Source organism: Polypterus senegalus, chromosome 18, assembly GCF_016835505.1.
Source record: "Polypterus senegalus isolate Bchr_013 chromosome 18, ASM1683550v1, whole genome shotgun sequence".
NCBI lineage: Eukaryota > Metazoa > Chordata > Cladistia > Polypteriformes > Polypteridae > Polypterus > Polypterus senegalus.
In genome coordinates this window covers 75,262,648-75,287,073 of record NC_053171.1, presented here as the reverse complement: position 1 = coordinate 75,287,073, position 24,426 = coordinate 75,262,648, and the positions used below count along the sequence as shown (strand labels likewise).

Sequence of the window (24,426 nt, the reverse complement as noted above, 5' to 3'; positions counted from 1 at the left end):
TGTCCCTAGTGTGGGTTGGTGCCCTGCCCGGGATTTGTTTACTGCCTTGTGCCCTGTGTTGGCTGAGATTGGCTCCAGCAGACCCCTGTGACCCTGTAGTTAGGATATAGCGGGTTGGATAATGGATGGATAGTTTTATGTTGGTGGCTTTTCCCATGTTAATTAGTTGCATTTATACAAGGTATTTAACTCAATCTACCTTAAACTGCAGGACAGGGAGATGAGTTCTCCATAGTATGCTGTAGAGTTTATTTCTACATTAGGTGGCTTCCTTTTCAGTTGCTCAAGCATAATCCATAGTACCGCCGTGGAATGATAAGTCAGCGTTGCAGATGCTGCATGTTACAGTTTTATCTTTTATTTTCAACTTCTTTTATGGTTATGACACTGTCCCTGACAAGAGAATTCAGTAACACTTTAGTTTAGGTACTACAAAAATGCATCTGTTACTCATTCACTGTTATGTAACAAGATCTTAACTTACACTTCTTTGGGTTTTCATAACACAAAAGCATCGGTAAAGTTTTTATTCATCCCTGCAATATGACTTACTAACAAAACTTTACTTTGAAATGGTCTGAGGTGGCTTAACTGAAATACATTTCTCTTGATATTAAATATTTAGTGCAAGTAATTTTACCATCATGTCAATACGCTGCACTGCACAGGGGTGAATAACCTATCTAACTGATTTTTTAGAAGTGTTATGGAGGTCAAGGTCTTGTTACCTAAGATTAAATGTGTAATGGGTACATTTTTGCAATGTCTAAACTAAAGTGTTACTTTGAATTTTTTCCTGTCCGTTGTACTTCCGCTCTTCCAGAAGCTTAGAGGACTTTCTAGGATTCCAGACTTGCTACAATTCGTAATCCCAAAGACAGGCAAGTGTAGCAAAGTCGAAATGGTAGACGCTTATTGTAAAAGGAGGTTAAGTCATGAGCCCTGGGAGTGCAAGACCTTTTGAATCACAGAAACGAAAAACTGACAATAGAAAAGCAATCTTTTTTTATTGTAATCATTTCTGCCCCATTTGTGACAGTAATTGATTAAATCAAAAGTCAAGAGTGTTCATTTTACATATACTCTTTCTTTTCTACATCTTAGGTATGAAGTAATGCAGTCCTGCTGGCTCCCTCCTGCTCAGCGTCCAACTGTAGACGAGATCCATCTCCTCCTTTCATCTTTGCTTGCTGCAGAACGAGGCATGGGTGCAGAAACCGATGACACCTTTGAACAGCGCTGGGACACTCTTAAGCCTCCTCCTCTTCATCACTTCTTTTCTACGCCTGAGGAAATCCAGGGTCCTCATGCTCATTACATCTCCAAAACCTCTTTCCCACTCCTGGAGCAAGTGAGTTCCAGCTCTGGTCCCATTACTACTGTGACTGTTGACTTGGACGACATCTTGACTGTCACCGAAACCAGCAGAGGTCTGAATTTTGAATATTTGTGGGAGCAAGCTCGTCGAGGGCGTGGCCAAGCAACTAGAGCCCGCCCAGCTACCCATCCCATTCCAATTACAGGATCCACTCCTCACACTCAGGCCAATCTGCTGTCCAGGACACATAATAGACATAGTCTGGATACCCCAACAGTGGTGCCTGTCATCAGTGCACGAAGCCCCTCATTGGCCAGTGAATATTACATTCGCTTGGAAGAACATGCTCCTAATCCTAACTCTCCCCCACCAAACCAGAATTCTCTTGTTCCCACACTTGCAGGCGAGAAGGGTCATATGTCTTCTGACTTACAGCTTCAGCATTTCCAGTCTCAGATTTCACCTCACAAAAACAGTCGATTCTGCATCAGCTCTCCGCCTAAAGGACGGTGCACCCTCACATACTCCCCTCCTTTGATGGGGTTGTCACAGACTCATAAATATCGGCACCAGTCTGATTTTACAGGGAAAATGTTACCCTCAGTCAACAATGAACAGAAAAGGAGTGTGGGAAACGCTTCGAGTGACCTTGAACTGACAGAGATAAAGCCACGAAGTAACGATCTTGAATTTGATCACATGAGATTGTCAAAGACAATACCAAGCAAGAACAGAGAAAATGCTGAATTGAGGCAAGTGAAAGTTATGGCGAGACACAATAATATAATAATGACCAGAGGACCTGAACTGATTACTACTGGACAAGTGTTTTCTGAGCAAATCGTAAGGTCCACTGAAGCAGCTGAAATACTCTCTCTGGAACCCAAGATTATGCCAATGGACATTTCAATGCCTAGAGAATGTGCACTTTCTAGCACAAGGATGAGTGACTGTGGCCTTGTGGAAATTACAGTGCCCAACCATTTGCAATCTTACGCATCTCCAGTTAAGAGTGGACGCGGGTTGAAAGAAAGGTGTGAACTGGGAAATGCTCAACAAAAAACAGGATGTTACTCCCACCAAGCTCAATTGGCAGTAGAACTCGATCACTCACTTCCAGCTCTCATTCCCAAACCAACCTGTGATAATATAAAAATGACTTCTGCATCCTATTTACGCAGTAGACCTCTTCCAGCCCCTCCTCGATGTGCATCGTTTACATCAGAGTCAGCTGAACTAACCACATTTGATAGGGTATACGGGAGGAGACTGAGTCTTGAAGAAAGTGAATCCATGGATTGCCTGATGCGAAATGTAAAAAACCAAAGCATGCTGAGCAGCAGCCTTGACAAATCTTGCGGACTCCGAGACGTTCGAAATCACCAAGCTGTATCCACCTTTCGCTCAGGAGGCTGTCAAAGCAGTATTCATGAATTTACCGACCCCTTGATGGGCACTGCCATCGGATCGTTTGACCCTCTTGGTTTTCAGCGTCAGCGCCGTCCAGTTGTTGCTCCACCTTCTCCGTCTCTGTCTCCTTCAATTCCTCCTTCTTCCTCCATGTCTCATTCGTCTATGCCACTGACTCTCTCAGCCCGTCCTCTCCCTGCCCCATTCTCCCCTTCTCTGCCTCCACCACAGTCCTCCCCCCCACCACTTCCTGTAGCTTATCAGCTGGAAGAACAGCTGCCCAGTCCAGGCTTTGCAGAAGGCCTAACGACAGAGAGAGAACACATGGAGGCTGCATCAAATCAAAAAACATCCTCACATGGGCTGTACCAACATTCACAATCCTATCAAGAATCTCAGTCAGACAATTGCTCTTCTCAAAACATTTTACATAAAATAACCTCAATAAACGTGACTGAAAACATTTGGAGTGAGAATGTAAAAGACTCTAACATCAAAGAAAACAAACTAGGGGAATCAGAAACATCTGAAATGACTCCTTGGGTGCCTATGGTGGAAAACCAAATGCAGAAAGAGTCAGCCCAATCCAAAGACATTAGTGTAACCCAGAAAGATTTTGTGAAACAGGCAGAAACCACTAGCTCTCAAGAACCTCTCACAGATAGTGTGATGAATTCTGTAGATGAAAGCCATAGTGCAGCCATTAAATTGGGGGAGTCTGAGCCAACAGCAGAAGGGTCTTTGTTTACCCCAGGAGCTACAAATACATGCCGCGTTAACCAGTCTGCCCACACGGACTCATCTATTTCTGTGTCACCTCTGGCTTCTGTCGCTGATGTGGAGCCTGGAAGTTCTTCCTCCTTAAAACTGTTGCCACTTTGTCATGGTGTGGAAGTGCAGGTAAAAGACAAAGACAGCTCTTCAGTGGAAGAAGAAACTACCAATTACATTGAAATAACATCCAATAGTCCCCTTTCTACTGAAACTAGTAATCTATATACAGTTGAAGTAATGGCTAGTACTCCTCCTCACACAACATTAGCTGATAATCCTCAGTTATCTGAAACAACAACTGGATTACCCATTTCTTCTGAAAAGATTGATATTTCAGACGACCTAGCATCCAACTGTTCACCTCTGCCAGAAATAATCACCCCTACTCAATCTTCAACAGAAGTAACTTCGAAGAGTCCTCTCCCAGCAGTAAGTGAATCTCCATCTCCATCATTAAAGTTCAAAAACCTTCCCATCATTGAAATAATTCCCTGCAGTCCACTTTCTACAAAAACATTGTCAAGAAGCACAAGTTTAATAGATACATATTCGAGCAAACTTCCTTCTCTTGAAGTGTCATCCAGCGGTCAATGTGCATTTGAGCCAATCTCCAGGATCTCCCACTATGATCTAGTAGACCCCAGTGCCATGCCATCATCAAAAACAAATCACAATATCTCATTGTCAGCAGAAACAATACCCATTAGATCTCAATCACCAGAAACAACATCCATAAACAAGTCTTCACAAGAAAACCAGCCCAGTTTACCCTCATCTACTAAAATGAGGTCCAGTGATCCTAAGAAGGGATCACCATACAGCAGGTCTTTTTCTGTCGACACAACACACACCAATAACTGGCCATCACACAAACCATCTGCCGACTTTGTTTCCAGAAATGCAACACCTGAAGATGCTACTTTAGCTAATATAACACTTCCTTGGTCAGTAACATCCACAGCAATTTCTACTAGCCAGTCAAGTGTCAATGAGATACATATCATAGGGACGCTTCCACAGGAAGTGCATGTCTTTGCCTCTGGGAGAACAGTAATGATGAACAATGGTTCAGATACAGAAGACACAGCCTCTCCTCATATGCTCTCATATTCATCCTGTTGTTTAACAATACCTGAGGATTCAATGCAGAGTGAAGGGGTGCTCAGCAGCCCATCACTGGCTGAAATAAATAACCCAGAATCTACAACACTGGATATCACCTTGTCAGACCAGTCTTCATCAGCTTTTACTCCAACAGATGGCACATTCTCCCCTTTGTCATCAACTCTAGATTGTATGACTCCTGCTGATCCAGTGGAGGGAACGGGTGAATTTAGGATGTTGGGAAGTGATACTCCTCACAGAGATTCCGCCTATTTTTCTGATGGAGAAAGTGATTTAGAGAGGGGAAGGAGAGGAACCACTCCAAACAGAATATGTAGTGCTGAGGATATGGAAGAGCTGCAAGGTAAAAAGCAACAGCAAAGGTTGGAAGGAATACCAGAGAAGCTGGAAAATGAGGGTTCCTTGTTCAGTTTTAATGACAAAGAAGTGAATCAAGAAGGCTCCAATCAGGTCCTTAGGGTGGACAGTCTGATTTTATCAGAGGATGTGGGAGGAATATTGGAGAACCGCATAGGAAAAAATTTTGGAAAAGGACAGGGGGAGCATTTTGATAATGCAGCTTTGGATGAGATGAGAGAAGGAATGGAGTTTGACAAAGATAAATTGAGGATACACAATAAGTCTACAGAGGTGCAGGAAATCCAAGAGTATTCTAGAGAGAAGGAGGTTCAAAATCAAAACTGTAAAGACACAGAGAGACAAAACAATCAGAATATTTCCAAAGCAAATCCTCAATTGATAGCTCTCCAAGCTTCAGATGTTTTGCAAATGCCAAAGGAAGTACGGTGCGAAAACACTGGAAATTTGACAGAGCAGCAGGATATTAACACCCAATGTTATGCTAACCTGGAGAGTGACATTCTAAGAACACAGCTACCCAAAGAAGGGGTGTTAGGTGCAGATTTAGAGAAATTCAACAAAAGAAATTGCGAAAAGTCACCAACTGAAGTTCAAAGTACATGCCAAAAGTCTCCACAGATCTACCAGTACATCTCTGAGAATGACTGCCAGGGCTCCTGTATATTTAAAAGCTACAGTGATACTGGACTCTTTGAACAAACCGATCTCCTAGACAGTTCTTCAAGTCTCTCCTCAATCCATAGCTTTAGCATGGCAGAAGAAGAGAGAACTCTGCTCAAGAATTTGAGCGACCTGGACTCTCTAAAGAAATTAGATCTCCAACAACAACTTGGGAATTACAGCATGTCTGACGTGGAATTTTTAGCGGACAACTTTGAGATCCAAGACCTTGAGCAAAACTCAATCTGGAGTGACCCAGAATCTCAACATCGGGATCCAGAGCAGGACTCACTAGAAAACTTTGAAAAGCTAGAAATGATATGTCTCGAGCAGAATTCCCTTGAGAACTACGAGAATGCTATGTTTACAGATTCACAAGGATTTGCAGAAGACATTTTCAAGAAAGTAGATATGAGTGAAGATCGGACTATGGAAATTATACGTATGCAACAGCAGTCCCTAGAAAAACTAAAGAACTCAGACCTCATTGACTCTACATTTTACTCTTTTCAAAATTTTGAGAGCTCTGATTTACACAGAGGTGTGATTAGTTGTACTCAGGCCAATGCAAATATTTCAGGCAGACAAGCAAATCAGAGCAATATGCTAACACCCCGGATCACAGAGGAGACCATTTCACAAATCTCTCAAGGTGTTTCAAGCAGAGAGCAATCGGTGGGTAAAAAGAGAGATCAAAGGTCGTTGTCTAAGAAACAGGCGGAAAATGGACTCATGGTGCAGGTGAGTGATGGGTTTATTAGAACAATTAAAAATGATATGCTGGTGCTTAGTTTTTAAAATTTAGAACTTTAAATGTATTATCGACTTTGCCTATGATATGTTAATGAAGTCTGACATTTACAGTATAAACTAATCCAATTCCTTATGAAGGTGTGGCTCAAAGTAAGGGTGGTGATTTAAACAACAAAGCGAAACAACGCTCTTGTCAGCACAATCCAACTGACAGCAAACCTGTGGTGATGATGTTTAAGCGATCTAGGGCTAAAAAGACTTCCAGAAAGCACCTTGTTAAACATGTCCCATGAGTACCCTACACACATTTATATATGTTAAAAATAAACATAGCCTGTTGTATGGGAAGAACCATTATGTATGACCAGATTATACTTTGGCATTCAAAGACATTTAGTTGCAGGGAATGATGCATTCTCTTGCTGGCTGTAAGGGGTCTCAGTTATGACAATACAGCTGAAATAAACGTGTTGCTGAAATAATCGGTCGCTACATTCATGAAGAGATTAATTGTAGAATTTAATTTCATGCTAAATGGTGTACCGTCACACTCGGTTAAAAAGGAAGTGAAGTCCCATTAAGCGAGGTCTTTTTCTTATTGATAACAAAGAGTCACAAGAGATGTAGATTTCTGTAATCAGCACATCCAAAATGGTGAATACATGAAGAACCGTAAATCATGGATGAGGCGGCACAGGATCCAAGTTCTATCTGTTCAGTTAAAATTACTGTCTTAACTTTAAATGCCAAAGATGCCATACCAGAAAATATACAGACCACAATACTGAATTGAACAATATTTTTAAGGCATCCATTTTGAAAGGTTACCATTATAAATTCAATAAATATTGCTAGTCATCATAATGTTGTTGCTTCTGTTGCATTTTTGTTTGTACCATAAACATCACAGTGCATAGACTGGAGGAAACTGGGGGTGAGTCTTTGAAAGAACCTCTCAGCAGCAGCTTTGGCACTGTCCAATGCCAAGATTTTAGTGAGTTGTTCCCAGATGTATATTCTTGTTCTATGATGTCTAGCCCCACAAGACTAAGTAAAAGGAGCTTATTATACTCCATGAATTAATATATGTTGTAATTTTAAGGAAAAAATATATATTGTATCTTATTTGCCAAGAGAATGCTAAATGCAATATACTGAACAGAGTTCATATTGCACATTTTAGTGTGGACACATAATTTCAAACAAGAAACCCCTAAAAGAAAAGTTAAAAAGCTAATGAGTGCGGTTAAGACGACAATAGGCAGTCAGCATGACAGTCCTCATCCTGTAGTCCTTTTTTTGCTGCAGATTCTACACCTCCGAAAAGCTCTCCTCTTGTTTATTTATATTTCATATCCACAGGTCGACTATTTTTTGCTGTCTCAATTTTCAATTTTTCTGGCATTTCCAACTCCTCTGGTATAAAAGACACTGGAGATCCATTAACTATAAAGTCCAGAGAGGTGGTATTGTATTCCTCATTGGCAGTGTCCAAATGCATTGCTTTTTTGAAGGAGATCCATTTTCCTTCAGTAGCTTGGGTTTGCACTTGACGAAACACTACAGTTGTTCTCATTTTTCAAGCACTGCATCAAAGTCCCCGTTTCACTAGCATTACTGTCTTCATTATTATTGTCACTGTCCTGTTGGGCCAGTTGGGATAATTTAACAAGGCTCTGAATCTGATTCTTATTTACAGTACATCAGATGTTTGTGAAGTTTTGTGGCTGGACCCGGACTCTAAATTGTTTGAGTCTAGAGCCTTATTTAGTTGCTTCATTGATTTATTCTCGTGTTTCTTCTTCATCCATGGGAGCTGCAAGCTTTGTATCATTAAAATCTCTTTAGTTTTGAAGCCATTTCAAATTTATTTACTTCTTCAACCTTCTAAGATGCCTTTCTGCACTTGCTTTAGCATTTCAGTTTCTTTCTAGAGGGGCATGCCTTCAAAAGCTTTCCAGATTCTGTTATTTTCTCTGTATGAATCTTCTCTCCATTCCAGTTACACATGTTGCTGCTATATGCTGCACAGTGCAGACTGCGACTTCCTTATCTTCGTATTGTACGCAGCACTGCCACCTTGTAATGCGAACTGGCAGACGGTCACAGATCACTTGCGGTGCATCCTGGATTCCCTCCAACTTGCTCTTCTTTAACTTGTCTTATGTGCAAGAAGGAGAAAAAATAGATGAAAGTTGAAATATTTAAGAATTCACATATGAACGTGAGCAAGTAAACCTGTTTTGAATGGTTGTAATTACTTTTGTTCATAGAGCACATTGGAGTATAACCCACCAGTTTCTCCCCTTAAAGGCTGTTTTGTTTTGATTCCAATATACGGTGGAGGTGAGGTGTGTCAGGAATGATAAAGGGGAATTAAAATATACAGTCAGTGAAGTAGCGAATGCTCTAAACTCACATTTTTCTGAGGTTTTCATAAGTGAGGAAGTAGATAACCTCCCAGCAGTATCAGGGACTACTAAGGAGTTCCTGAGTGTATGCACAGGGAGATTAAATAGGCTGAAATCAAACAAATCACCAGGACCAAAAAACATTTATCACAGAGTGCTTCAAAAGGTTAGTGAGTACAGATATAAACCCTTGCTATATTTTTTAGAAATCACTACACATTGGGGAAATTTTGAGGGACTGGAAAATGGCAAATTGAATCCCGTTATATAAAAAGAGGGTGTTGGGCAGATCCAAACAGCTATAATGTGCATCACAGGTAAATTAAAGGAATGAATTACTAAGGATCAAATTGAATAACACATGGCAAGAACAGGAGTTTTGCTGAATAGTCAGTATGGGCTCAGAAGAGGGAGTTTGTGTTTTACGAACATGCTGGAATTTTATGAAGAAGCACCAAAAGGATGCAGTCAAAGTGCTACATACAATGTTATTTATTTTGATTTTCAGAAAGCATTTGATAAGGTCCCATGTGAGAGATTGAGGATCACACTAAATGAGGTGGGAGTTCAGGGTGTGGTGTATAGATGGGATTTAAATTGGCTAAAACAATGGAAGCAGGGAGTTATGGTGTGAGGAACCTTTTCAGAATTTGGTGATGTTAAGAGTGGTGTCCCTCAGGAGTCAGTGCTATGGCTGCTGCTGTTTTTAATATATTTAAATAATTTGAATAAGAATATAAATAACTAGCTGGTTAGGTTGGCAGATGTTATCAAACTAGGAGGATTGGCAGATAAACAAGAATCTGGAGGTCTTGGACAGCATACAGGCTTGGGCAGATTTTTGGCAGATGAAATTTAATGCAAGTACATGTAAAATACTACACGTAGGAAATAAAAATATTGCATTTGAATACACAATGGGAGGTCTGAAACGTCAAGGTACAGCACATGAGAAGGACCTAGGAGTCGTACTGCGCTCATCACTATCAACCTCCAGTGGTCAGAAGCCACTAAGAGGGTTTATAACACACTGGTGAAGCCTCATCTGCAGTACTGTTTGCAGTTTTGGTCTTCAGGCTACAAAAAGGACACAGCAGCACTGGAGAAGGTCCAGAGAAGAGCGACTGGGCTGATTCAGGGCTACAGGGGATGAATTATAAAGAAAGATGAAAAGAGCTGAGCCTTTACAGTTTAAGCAAAAGAAGATTAAGAGGAGACATGACTGAAGTTTTTAAAATTATGAAGGGAATTAGTCCAGTGGATCGAGACAGTTATTTTAAAATTAATTCATCACAGTTCGAAGCTTGTTCATAGTAAATTTCACACAAACATTAGGAAGTTTTTCTTCACACAGAGAACCATAGACACTTGGAGTAATTTACCAAGTACAGTGGTGGACAGTAGGACTCTTGGGGCATTCAAAACTCAACTTGACTTTGTTTTGGAGGAATTAGGTGGAAAAATTGGTAAGCTTTATTGAGGTGAATGTCCTGTTTTCATTAAATGTTTTTCTAATGTCCAAACAATTGACAGGCATTGTAGTGTTGTGGTTAAAGCTTTGAACTTCGAGGTTGTGGGCTCAAATCCTGCTACTGATGCTGTGTGACCCTGAGCAAGTCACCAAACCTGCCTTTGCTCCAATTGGATAACCAAAAGAAATGTAAGCAAGTGTGTGATAAATGTTGTAACCTTGGATAAAGGAGTCAGTCAATGTATTCTTCTTGCAGGTTGGTAACAATTGTGGCTGCTTTCATTTTCCACCATTGTGCTTTTAAATGATAAGCAACAACTTACAAATCATTGAAAACTACTGTATGTCAAAGAGAAAAGCCCTGGTCTGACATGTGTCATCACAAGTTAAGAAAATATCTCTTTATGTAATACCAATAGATGCATTAAAAGTAGACATTTTGGTAAACTCCAAGTAGTATTTACTTTTTTAAGTAAAAGAGTTCCAGTACATTCCATGGCCTCTGTTTTCACGATGCTTCTTAGGTCAATAATGTGAAGTGGTTAGATATTGGATCTTTCCACCTTTAATTATAATACACTGACATTCTACCAAATGATTCTTTATAGAGCAGTTGAATATGAAATAATTTTGTTATAACATGACTTGGCTAGATAATGGAAAAAGATCTTTACTGAACAGAAAACATATTATATAAGCATGTCTGCATGTGGTTTTATGATACAAAAGACTGCATTCTCATATCTATCTAAACTTTCACAGGTTTGTGAGGAAAGGCTTCAGTTCTCTCTGAGGGAAAATGTGAATCACAATGTGCTCTCCAGTGGCTGTATAACTGAGAAGGTTCATCTTCAACCTTGGCATAAGTCCATAGCAGCTGGCTTGCCTGAGACAGAAAATCAGGACAAGAAACCTGGAAGTCCTAAAGGCTTGGTGGATGCAAGTGCAAATGTCACAGAAATTGTTGGTCAGAACAGTAACCATGAACACTGTGAAAAGGACACTAGCTCAAATGATGCTGATATACATAAGAAAAGCTGGACTAACGAGTTCAGCCATCAGCCCGAGTTGCTGGCTGGTCCAGAAACTGGCGAAAGTCAATCAGTTTCAACTTCTGCGCAGTCCATTAAAGGTATGTAGACACATATTTTATGTTGTTTAAGGCAGAATGCTGACTGGCAGTACAATTCTCTCCCTATAATAAAAAAAAAAACCACTCTGGTATGTCTCTCCAGCAAAGCTAGCCCGGCTCTCCCTTGCTCTACCTCCTCTGGCTTTTGATTTCACGTTGACCCCCATCCCATCCAGAGATCGTGGACAGGAAATGGGTTACCGAGGATCAATAGGTGACCAGGGAGAGGAAGAAGAGGATGATGAAGATGAAGGGGAAGAGCCTGTGATTGTGGTCACGGAGACAGAAACGGAGCGGCGTTTAAGCTTACGAAGTCTACTCAAGTCACCTCGTTCTCTGGAAGAACAAATGGAGAAAGAGAGTGAAAGAGAAAAGAGGCGTAATGTGTCTTTCTTTGATGATGTCACTGTTTATCTTTTTGACCAGGTATTAACTAGTTCTAATAATCTTGTGTTTTATTCGGTGTTTGTGACTTCATTTTGATCTTTTATATTTACTAACATTAAAGTGATAGCTAATCCCTGTAACTAATGCATTACTGCCTTATCTACAAACTATGCTACTCGGCCTCACTTGGGAATTTCCTAAGACAATGGGCCTCAGTTATGGCATTATTAATTGAATTTATTAGAAGTACTGTGTAACTGACTGAGTACTTTCCTGTATACGGTATTTGTTATTATTAACAGGGGTTAATATTATTATATCACTAAAGCTCCTTACTCTTGAATATGCTACATACAATTGGCCAGGAGTAAAACATTTAGATTAATTCTTGCTTTTCCTAGTGTCTGACCTTTGCTTTTGTAGATGATCAATGGAAAACAAAATTTTACAGGAAACTATTTTCTTTTGAATTTAAACAGATAATTAAAAATGGGAATTTGGGGTGTAGCTATAATTTTATCCAGTGGTACATCCTGTAAAAAAGATAGCTTAACTCAAAACTGAATATAATGCTTTGATCTGTAATCTTGTACCATTACAAAGTTTTAGAGGGTTTAGAACAAAAGCAATATACACCGATCACATACAGCATTAACATTTACAGGCTGCACGCATTTTGCCGAATGTTTTGAGCTATGCACAGAAAAGAACAGATAAAAGGAAATGATATTGTGCACTACGTACAATGTCCCAGTCCTTGAAGTGGAGCCAAATTACTGTCAGTACTGTGTTTAGCTAGCGTCTCTTGCTCCTCCTCAACTTCTTAGTCAACCGGGTGTGAAGGAGGTCAGAGCGCTGCAATACATTCACTTTCAGCCGATGAGCCACTGGGAGTGGGGGGTAAACACTGGTACAATAAGAAACGTTTCTCATATTGTGAGTAGAAATTAACAGAGGTGCCGGCCCATTAAAAAGCACTGCAATGTCTACCTCCCGCATGTTCAATCTATGGAGGACTCCATTACTGAGTTGAGAAGGCGTTTAAACTTTTCAAGGCTCCTGGTTTGTATTGTACCCAAGGGTTCAAGTGGTCTTGTATGCTGTACTACATTGTAATGAGCAAAAAGAAGCCAACAGAATAGCCAGTACTGCATGTGCCCAAGGATGCAACTTGCTAAGCAGGTCTTCTTTGAGCTTTGCAAAACTTTTGTCCTTTTCTTTCACTTCTGGCAGAGGCCTTCAGTTGCATAAAGCAGCAGCCCCAACTTCTCAGTGTGATTCCTTCCTTTCCTTCTTGGGGCTCAACAGAAAAAAGGAAGTGGTCCCTAAAAATAGCCCACTCTCTACAACATTATTATTCACAAATATTGACAAATAGAAATAGCGTATCAGAAATTTTCTGTAACATCTCTAAATTCCAGTCAAATCAGCCAAAATATTTTTCATATTTTACCCCTAAATATTGATATGTCCAAACATGTCTTCTTAGAAGATACCTACTAACTTACTACTAACTACAATGGTGCTTGAAAGTTTGGGAACCCTTTAGAATTTTCTATATTTCTGCATGAATATGACCTCAAACATCATCAGATTTTCACTCAAGTCCTAAAAGTAGATAAAGAGAAACCAGTTAAACAAGTGAGACAAAAATATTAACTTGTTCATTTATTTATTAAGGAAAATGATCGAATATTACATATTTGTGAGTGGCAAAAGTATGTGAACCTGTGATTTCAGTATTTGGTGTGACCCCTCTTTGCAGCAATAACTGTAACTAAATGTTTCCGGTAACTTTTGATCATTCCTGCACACCGGCCTGGAGGAATTTTAGCCCATTCCTCCATACAGAACAGCCTCAACTCTGGGATGTTGGTGGGTTTCCTCACATTAACGGCTCACTTCAGGTCCTTCCACAACATTTCGATTAGATTAAGGTCAGGACTTTGACTTGGCCATTCCAAAACATTAACTTTATTCTTCTCTAACCATTCTTTGGTACAACGACTTGTGTGCTTAGGGTCGTTGTCTTGCTACATGACCCACCTTCTCTTGAGATTCAGTTCATGAACAGATGTCCTGACATTTTCCTTTAGAATTCTCTGATATAATTCAGAATATGTTGTTCCATCAATGAAGGCAAGCCGTCCTGGCCCAGATGGAGCAAAACAGGCCCAAACCATGATACTACCACCACCATGTTTCACAGATGCGATAAGGTTCTTATGCTGGAATGCAGTGTTTTCCTTTCTCCAAACATAACGCTTTTCATTTAAACCAAAAGTTCTATTTTGGTCTCATCCGTCCACAAAACATTCTTCCAATAGCCTTCTGGTTTGTCCACGTGATCTTTAGCAAACTGCAGAAGAGCAGCAATGTTTTTTTTTGGAGAGCAGTGCCTTTCTCCTTGCAACCCTGCCATGCACACCATTGTTGTTCAGTGTTCTCCTGATGGTGGACTCATATGAACATGAACATCAGCCACTGTGAGAGAGGCCTTCAGTTGCTTAGAAGTTACCCTGGGGTCCTTTGTGACCTCGCCGACTATTACACACCTTGCTCTTGGAGTGATCTTTGTTGGTCGACCACTCCTGGGGGGGGTAACAATGGTCTTGAATTTCCTCCACTTGTACACAATCTGTCTGACTGTGGATTGGTGGAGTCCAAACTCTTTAGAGATTTTTTTGTAACCTTTTCCAGCCTGATGAGCATCAACAACTCTTTTTCTGAGGTCCTCAGAAATCTCCTTTGTTCGTGCCATGATACACTTCCACAAACATGTTGTGAAGAGCAGACTTTGATAGATCCTGTTCTTTAAATGACACAGGGTGCCCACTCACACCTGATTGTCATCCCATTGATTGAAAACACCTGACTCGAATTTCACCTTCAAACTAACTGATCATCCTAGAGGTTCACATACTTTTGCCACTCATAAATACTGTATGTAATATTCGATAATTTTCCTCAATAAATAAATGACCAAGTATAATATTTTTGTCTCATTTGTTTAACTGGTTTCTCTTTATCTACTTTTAGAACTTGAGTGAAAATCTGATGATGTTTTAGTTCATATTTATGCAGAAATATAAATTCTAAAGGGTTCACAAACTTTCAAGCACCACTGTACTTTTAACTAAATGGGAAATAGTGTTTTTGTTGATGGGTGAGCTATTGATTGAGGGACTGAGGGTGGATGAATGAATAAATGAATGAGCAGTATAAATATATATATATTAGTGGCCAGATATAGGAATGACAGACTGCTGGAAGATAATATGGTGTGCCAACAGGGTCGTCCTGTTTAAATAAGAAGTTAAAATAAACAAAAGAAACGTTCCTTAGGTGTAGTTGCCCTTGTCTCTGGGCTGCAGATTGCAAATGAAAGACTTGGCTTTTTAGTCGTGGATTAGGGTCAGCTTGCTTGGGAGCTCCATCCGGTGGTTAACTCTTGTCAAAATGACTCTCTATTGGGAAGCTTGGAAAGCGGTGGAGTCAGGTGCCCTTTACTGGTCGGTTTCTATGTGCTACAAGGATTGAACGAGAAGACAATTTTACCGAATGCACCCTTTCTCATTCTGGAGGTTTATTACATACCTTGACAGAGGCTGTTAAGGAGATCCACCAACATGAATGTGTGACAATATATATAGATAGATAGACAGATAGATAAATCCTTTCTTTTAACCTTAATTTTTTTCTTTAACATCACTTCTTAGGAAACTCCAACTAATGAGCTCAGCTCTGGTTCTGCACCTACAAGTCCTCCTTCTTCCCTTGATGCAACAACTTCTAGTCCCAGTCCTGAAGAAAGACTTGGTAAGTCACTGAAAGCTTTACTGTTGTGAAGACATCGAACCTCACCGACTTCTGCTTAGTTCCCTTTCAATGCTGAAGCTTACTCTTAGCAGTCCAGCATCTTCATTGTGTATTTACCCTGTCACTATTTTTGTGATTGGTATCTTTAATTAATGTTTTGTGAGAATTTCTGAATGGAGTTTTACAAATTACACTGCTCAAAAAATTAAGGGAACACTTAAATCAGACATCAAATCTTAATGAATGAAATATTCAAGTTGAAAATCTTTACTGGGTAATCCTTCTATATAAAAGCGGTCGGGATTGTCCTTCTGTCCCGTGAGTGCTACGCAGGAGCGGAGTTTCACACACGCCCCATCCATTTTGCAATGCATGATGGGATTTGTAGTTTCGATTTTCCAGGTAAAAGATGATTTTCTACTCCAGACTGTGCGATATCTTCTTCTTCTTTCTTACTATATAAAAGCGGTTGGGATTGTCCTTCCGTCCCGTGAGTGGAAAGCGTAGCGGTATTCCGCTTATCACAGACTTACTACTTGCAGCTTGTGGTACGAAGCAACATGATGTGAGCAGAGTTCTGGTGCTCCCATCGTTCCCTTGCTTTTGTGCGCGATGGCTGGAAAAATAGGCAAAATTATGTCTCTGGAAATAATTAATGTTGATGGAGTACAAATGCCTCACCGCGTAGTAAATATCAACGGGGTTCAAAAGGGCGACCTCAATATAGAAAAAAAGTTTAAATTTCATCACAAAAATAACAGAAACTATGAGTATTAAAGTAACACCGCTCAAATGCAATATAACCAAATTAATGAGTTTGTATAAAATATCAAATTGATCTACATATTGAATTGCCTTAAGAAGTGGTCAACTTAAAAGTCGGTCGCCTTAAAAGGCGGGTCAGCCTAGTATTATGTAATTTGTTGAGAACAAAATGATGTAACAACTGTCATTGGAAACCAAAATCACCAACCTATTGAGGGCTGGATTCAACATCACACCGAAAGTCATAAATTGAAATCACAGGCTGATCCAACTTGTGTGAATTTCCATCGCGGCAGTTCATAATGTGACTCAGTAGTGTGTCTGGCCCTCACGTGCCTGTATGCACTCCTGTCAATGTCTGGGCCTGCTCCTAATGAGAATTCTAATTAACATAGAATAAAAGCAAGGTCTGATGGCCAGGGGGAACAAAAAAAAAAAATCCAGACAACTGGAAAAAAATCTGCAGGGGGCCCAGGCCACGAGACCACCTAGCCCCCTCTAAGCATTCTACCTAACATAAATGACCTCAATCCATCCTCATTGTATTCAGGTTCTCATTGAAGAATTTGATGATGATGATCATGTGGACTTCTGGCCTTTAATCCATCAATGTAAGGACATCATGTTGCTTTGATCAGGTGGTGGTGGTGCAGGTCGCCACCACAGAAAACCGGAAAAAGAACAGAAGAGAAAGTAGGGGTTAATACGGATTTTGGAGCCACCATGAATAATAATGATAATTAATTGAATATACAGAGCATCAGGATTAAACTAAGATGAAGCTATGAGAAAGCCATGTTAAAGTAATGTGTTTTCAGCAGTGTCTTAAAGTGCTCCACCACATTAGCTTGGCGAATACCTATTGATAAGCTATTTCAGATTATAGATGCATAACAGCAGAAGGCTGCCTCACCACTTCTTTTAAGTTTAGCTGTTGGAATTCTAAGTAGACACTCATTTGAAGATCTAAGGTTACAATTTGGAGTATAAGGTGTAAGACATTCTGAAATATAAGATGGAGCGAGATTATTTAAGGCTTTGTAAACCATAAGCAGTATTTTAAAATCAATTCTAAATGGCATCAAAACTGGGGTGATGTGCTCGGATTTTCCTAGTTAAGATTCTGGCAACTGCATTCTCCACTATTTGTAATCAATTGATGTCTTTTTTTGGTAGACCTGAGAAGAGTGCGTTACAGTAATCTAGTCGACTGAAAACAAAAGTGTGAACTTATTCATCATCATCTTGCAATGTTATAAGTGGTCTAACTTTTGCTATATTTCTTAAGTGAAAAAATGCTGTCCTAGTAATCTGATTAATATGTGATTTGAAATTCGTGTCAGAGTCAATAGTTACCCCTAAATTCTTTGCCTCTGTCTTGACTTTTAATCCTAATGCATCAAGTTTATTTCTAATAACTTCATTATATCCATTATTGCCAATCACTAAAAAAACAAAGCAAAGAAAATACAATGTGGAACTCTTGAAGAGCACTGAAACTCGACAGAAATTTAAACTTGAACTACAAAATCAGTACTGTGCCTTAACAGAATCGAATCAGGAGAATACAGAAGAGTCATATAGCTCATTGGAGGTAGCAATAGAAGAGACTTGAAACATGGTACTGTGCACCAAATGCATGCAAAATACGCACAACTGGGTCAGCAAAATGACAATCAATTTGGCAGAGGAGCATGACAAAAGATAGAAAATCTTTCCATGCAAGAAGAACTACCGAAACACACAAATGATGGCAAGATTTAGTTGCACAAATCACATGTTTGTATCAAGTAGATGAAAAAGCTGACCTTGATAAACAGTTGCAGAAGCTCAAATTCACAGCTGGAAATTTAAAGCAAAGCAGAATGTGAAAAATAGTCAATGACCTAAGTGGAAAAAATGAAGACAAAACATGCAGCAGTCAAGATGCTTGACAGAAGTACACCAGAGGCACCAAAAGATTTCCTTGAACAATGGAAATGGAATTTAGATAAGCTGCTGAATGGCAAACTCTCAACCAAAAACAACATCTCATCAGCTCCAGCAACTCATGACACCGAAGAAGAATTTGACAGAGCACTTGAGCAGCTTCATGACAACAAATCACCAAGCATTGATGACAGAGTCACAGCAGAGATTTTGAAAAGCGGCTGCAGCTTTATTCATGCAAAAATTCTAAAAATACGCCAAGATGTGTTTGAGACTTGCATGTTCCGAAACATAGTGTCCATGCCTAAGAAAGGCAACCTACAACTGATGACGAACTTTACAGGCATCTTACTAATGTCAATTAGAGAAAAGACATATAATACCATGTTTCTAAATTGCATCTATCCAAGTCATCAAGTTACTCTATCCAAATCAAGCAGGCTTCCGGAAACGTAGAAGTTGCATTCAACAAATTCACGACCTACGACGAGTATTTGAATGAGCAATTAGAGAACACCTACCTCTATACGCAACATTCATAGATTTCAAAAAGGCTTTTGACTCGATCAAGTGTGACATTATGTTTACAGTTCTACGTCAATACAGAATCTCGTAAAAAGTAGTACAAGCAATAAAAGCTCTCTATGAAAATTCGAAAAGCAGAGTCCTCATAGAGGGAAAGTTGTCAAATGAGTTCATAAATAGAACAGGAGTTTTTCATGGTGTCATTTATCATTGTAATTCACTACTGTATGTCATGCACAACTTTGCAGAACAATTTGGCTTCATTACCCAGTGCAGAGAAGGCAAATGAATACCAGGACAAAGGCTCAATGACTTAGACTAGGCCGATGATATAGCTCTATTAGAAAACAAAAGAGAAGGAGTACAACAACGACTAGGAAAAGCAAGTCAAGCAGCAGAAAGGGTCAGTCTAGAAATAAACATAAGCAAGACCAAGCAAATGATAGTCAGCCCTGAGTACGGCCCGCATCTTCCTCTGCAATTCTCTCTCATCTTTTCTACAACTAAATGGAGAGCAGATTGAAATAGTAAATGACAGATAATTGAGATCAGTGGTTGCAAATATTTTTAAAGATGTAAAAGTCTACAAAGCACAAGCGTGGATAGCCTTCTGGAACTAAAGAATATGTGACAAAGCAAACATGTTTCTGCTGAACTCAAGATGCAAATCTTCAACACCTCATGCTTGAGTATTCTCCTATATGGCAGTGAAATACGGACCCTTAACGAATAAACCAAGAGAATGCTAGATAGGTACACAACATGCCGTTCAGAATAAAATATAGCGACCGTGTCTCAAACAAAACAATATACAGAGGGTCCTCGGGTTACGACACAGTTCCGTTCCTACAACAGTGATGTAACCCAAATTTTGGTGTAAGTCGAAACACACCCTAGCCTAAGTCACTTACCTATCCTAACACATTTGCAAAATCATAATCTATAACATAAAAACACAACTAAGCCACAGAAAAAGGAAAAGGACATCAATATACTGTATTGTACACTGTACTATAGTAACAGAAAAAATGAGTGTAAAAAAAATCCTTACCTTTATTCCTTCTCATGTCTCAATTTTTAAGTTTTTATGGGAGTGAGCGTTGTATTGTATGTCGAGACGTTGTAACCCGAGGACCTCCGTACAAGTAAGTCAAGCAGGAACTAGTCTCGAAAACCATTATCAAAAGACAATTGACCTGTGTAGGATGTACGTGATGAAGAAACCCAAAATAACCCATTAGAAAATATGCACTAAACAACCCATCAGAGAGACTCAAAGTGCCTAAACAAAGTCATCTAATAAAAGTATATTGGCGATACATCATCAACACCATCAATACTGTAATCCGACTGTCCCCAAGTGCAATCGAAGAAAGACACACAGGACCAGGAGAAGTGACAGAAACTTGTTCTTGACCACAGAAAGTCTGTCACTTAATGGACAGAAAATTGCGTTGCCGACCGATGATGATGATATCCAGTAAGTCAGAGGCCAGGTCAGACACTTGTCTCTCTTAACACTTGTTGTTCAGAGTCCACTAACTCAGCTCTAGATATTAACTGCTCCATCTTGGGCTTTATCTCTATCAACGTAGTGGCAACCACACCACAACAAAGCAGCCCCAACAAAAACCAACATGATGCCAAGGAAAGACACAAGTAATGTTTTGTTAATTTTCATTTAGTGGCTTTGGGCAATCAGTCCAAATTTTAAAATGTATTTATGATGCCAATGGATATAAATGATCATAAGAATCACAAGAATAAGAATCATCTAATTGGATAATTATAGTGTTTGGTGTGTCATTTTTGTGATTTAAACTTTTCCTGGTTAACAGATTTATTTTTTGCATAGAGGTCTTTAATTTTTGATTACCATTCTAATCTTGATGACAGATCTGTTTGATTTTTGGTAAGAACCCTGGCTTGACTTTCCGACTATGTTTCATCTACTGATACTTTTTGATTAAAATGCGCGCATCTTCATTCTGAGGAAGGCCAACTATACTGTTCAAAGCAAGCTTTTCCATTCTTAATTAATTTACACACTCCTTAGTTTACATTATTACCAATGTAACAGGCTTCTGCCATATTTCCATCTGGACTCAAACCAACAAGTCATCACAAAGTTTCATAGAAAAAAAATGAGCAAGACGGCTAGAACATTTCTGTAACTCAGAACACTACACTCACTCTTTTTACAGTAAGTGCAAGATATCTTAAGCAATTTGGTCTTTCCATGGCTTTTACAGGCAACTCAATAAGAGTAGTTTAGACAGAAAATCAGTCTATTTGAATAGCAACCAAAGCAAACTGACAAAATGAGTAAGCTGTCAGAAACGCCTTGAAGTTATTTTAACTTTCAGAGAGACTAATGTTCGAAGGGTAAATAAGGAATCTTGTGTTTAGAGCCAGCTACAGACAATGGCTTAGGATGAGGCTCGCTCTTAAATAAGGTAGCTGCCATGACAGCACATGCACACACACATGCACATGGGGGTATCCGTCAATAAGGGCGCGTTGTAGCGGGGCTACATAGTAGTAATAGTGTTTGTGTTCGTACCACGTGCGTCTTGTTTCCATCGTCCCATTTACTGTTTGTGTATGTCAGTGAATGCCGTCCCCGTCAATTAATCAATTACATTCGTCACAGGACTATAAAAACAATCAAGAGAAGAGGAAGGAGGGAGAGGAGAGAAGGAGATTGTTCGATATACGACCATGAACCACCTGTACCTGTACCTGTACCTGTACCTGTACCTGTACCTGTACCTGCTGTAGTTCACATCATGCATTTCCATCCAGTTTGTTTTTCATTCCGCCGGACTCACTCCAACACCCTCATCATCGAGAGACCCCGGGGTCGGATCATTTTCCACCACCGCCAAGGATACACAGTGAGGCTGTTCCATTTTTTTCCGGGAATTACAAACACTTCATATATTGGTTAATCAGTCATCTGCATTCAGGGCAATTGTTACTCAGACTCAAGTTCACGACCGTTCATTTCCGTATTTCATTCATTCTTTTTTGGTATTTGTGTTGTTTGTTATATGTTACAAGGGCAAGGGAGGGGTAGTTGTATTCATCTAGGGATTTGTCACGGTGTTGCTTTGGTGGAGGGATATTTATAATTTGTTTAGCTTGTCTGTTTCATTTAATACAATTTATCAGTTTAAGTTTACATATCTGCTTTTCTTTTGTGCTTTTTTACACCGTCGATTGTGGGGGGAAAGGTTTAATTTGTTAAAGGTACGGCTTGATTAAGATTTATCCTCAGCAAATAATACAGGCCACAGGTCTTGGAGGTGTAGCGGCCAGCCGGGTAAGGGGCGGCCATTACAGCGTAAATAAAGGCGAGCTTCAAAAGGGCGACCTCATTTGAGCGCAGTGAATAAAGGCAAACGTAACAAAATTATTACAGAAAATTTATTAGATAAAGGCAATGACTGAACGTTTAAAAAGGCGAAAGCAAGAATATTAAAACATCCAATTAATTAATGCATGAACTTCTAAAGAACTATTTCTAAAGCTCTCTATATTTCGTTGTTTTCTGCTCTTACTCATTGTTGTGTTACACTTGAAGCTGTAGATTATGTGCAATGTGTTGCCTTCGACTACGAGTAGATCTGCACCTTTGTTGCTCTTCACATATTCCAGAGCCATTTGAACTAAATTATCTATGAACGCCTTTATTCGCCGTGCTCAATTGAGGTCGCCCTTTTGAAGCTCGCCTTTTTGTACGCGCCCTTATTGAACAGAGCCGCACATGGGACACACCTCTAGTGACACTCGACCTCATGACAAACAATATTCAAACTAGTGGAATGGATGATGCCTAATAAAGAGTGTTAAAATGTTCAGCTGAATTGTAACAGAAGACAGTTATGTCAGTAAACAGCTTAATGGCACAGGTTCATTTTTCTGCGATAACTAGAAACACCAAGGCTTTTAATTACTGTATATGCTCACGTATAAGTCGGGTCTTGAAACCTGAAAAATTGATCATAAAATCAGACCCCGACTTATACGCCCGCTCAAAAATGCGACGCTTAATTTTTTTTTTTAACATCTTCTTGCCTCCTCCAATCTTACATCAGTTTCTCAGACGCATCGAATTTATCAATTTCTTTTGCTACTTCAACAACGTTTAATTGAAAACCAGCTTCATATTTTCTTCTGATCGAACGCTCCATCGTAGATAAGAGATGCTCTTACGATAAAAGTGTGTGAGGGTGCGAGATACAAATCAATGCAAACGTTGCTTCGGAATAGTTCTGGTATTACCGTGTGGTCACAAAGACACAACAGAGAAAGAGAGAGGTTAGGAGCACACACTGATACAGCGCATTGCAGCACCCACATAGAAATAAAAATGTCAGTCTGCTCTGCGGTTACTCTCTCAGGCGGGCATTAGCATTTCATAATCCCTTGTACCAATAGCGTGAGTTTTCCGCAATCGACATTATAACATTCTGACCTGTCATTGTTTACACACGTCTTAAACAACTATTATCATACACTGATAATTTCTGTATTATCTATATCTATTATTTATTATTCATTTATTTATTATATTACATATCTTACACATCAATATTGCTGCTACTTGTTTGTCCTATCTTTGCACAATGTCTTGTCTTGTTTGCGTTTTAATTTTAAATTTTTAAATTTTTATTCTATTTTTAATTTACTATTTGCACATCATGTTGTTACACTGTGGACCCTGAGCTTCGCAATTTCGTCTATCTGTATACTTGTATATGGTTGAGATGACAAAGTTCACTTTGACTTTGATAAAATACCGGAAATTATACGGTAAAATTAAGCCCCGACTTATCGGCGGGAGAATTTATACGTGAGTATATACGGTAACTCGATTAACATTTTAAAATACCCAAATCAAATTATATTTTTCTTTTGTTGCTCGGCTTCTGTTTTGATTTGCCAACATTGTAAGAGCAACAGTGAAACTGAATAGAAAAATAATATGAGACGCTAAAACTGTAACAGACTCTAACTGCTCAAATAAAGGCTCTTGTTGTCATATCACAAGAAGAAATCCCCACTTGAACTGTTTGCCAAGAAATGAGTACATCATAAATGAATTACTCCTTTTCTTTAATTCTTTTGAGCTTGACTTTTTTTTTTCTTTGTCATACCTGTAGGCTGAATTTTATTAGAAATCGCTTTCTGTGAAAAATGTCAACATCCTTTTTATCTCTCAGATTGTGGAAAACAATAACCTGTACTGTACTAACCCTCTATACATGATCATTTTAAAGCATATGAGTCCATTCAAGGCAACCAACTCACCGGGAGTCTGAATCGCACTGTTAGCCTGTGTGTTGCCCTGCTGATGTTGTTTTTCAGCAGAATTCTCATTGGCACTTTCTTGTGACAGCTCAAAATCCTCATCTGGCAATGCAGAATCTGAGTCATCAATAATACACAAAAGATTTTCTGTAGAGAATTTCACTGAATGAGAATGACTGCAAGTATCTGATGCTGTGCGCAAGGAAAATGGAGAGCAGTCAACTTTGTCTCATAGGCTTTGCTGCCATCTATTGGAGAAAAGTAAATAATA

At 39.4% G+C, this 24,426-nt stretch overlaps 1 protein-coding gene across 1 annotated transcript in view; it reads left to right on the top strand.

Annotated features, from left to right (window-relative positions):
- Window positions 1–24,426, top strand: part of lmtk3 (lemur tyrosine kinase 3) — a 129,796-nt gene that overhangs the window by 102,074 nt on the left and 3,296 nt on the right. The window contains exons 11-14 of the mRNA XM_039741521.1: window positions 1,105–6,388; window positions 11,045–11,414; window positions 11,518–11,840; window positions 15,521–15,620. Of these exons, the coding sequence (XP_039597455.1) occupies window positions 1,105–6,388; window positions 11,045–11,414; window positions 11,518–11,840; window positions 15,521–15,620 (6,077 nt within the window). The remainder of the gene's footprint in view (window positions 1–1,104; window positions 6,389–11,044; window positions 11,415–11,517; window positions 11,841–15,520; window positions 15,621–24,426) is intronic.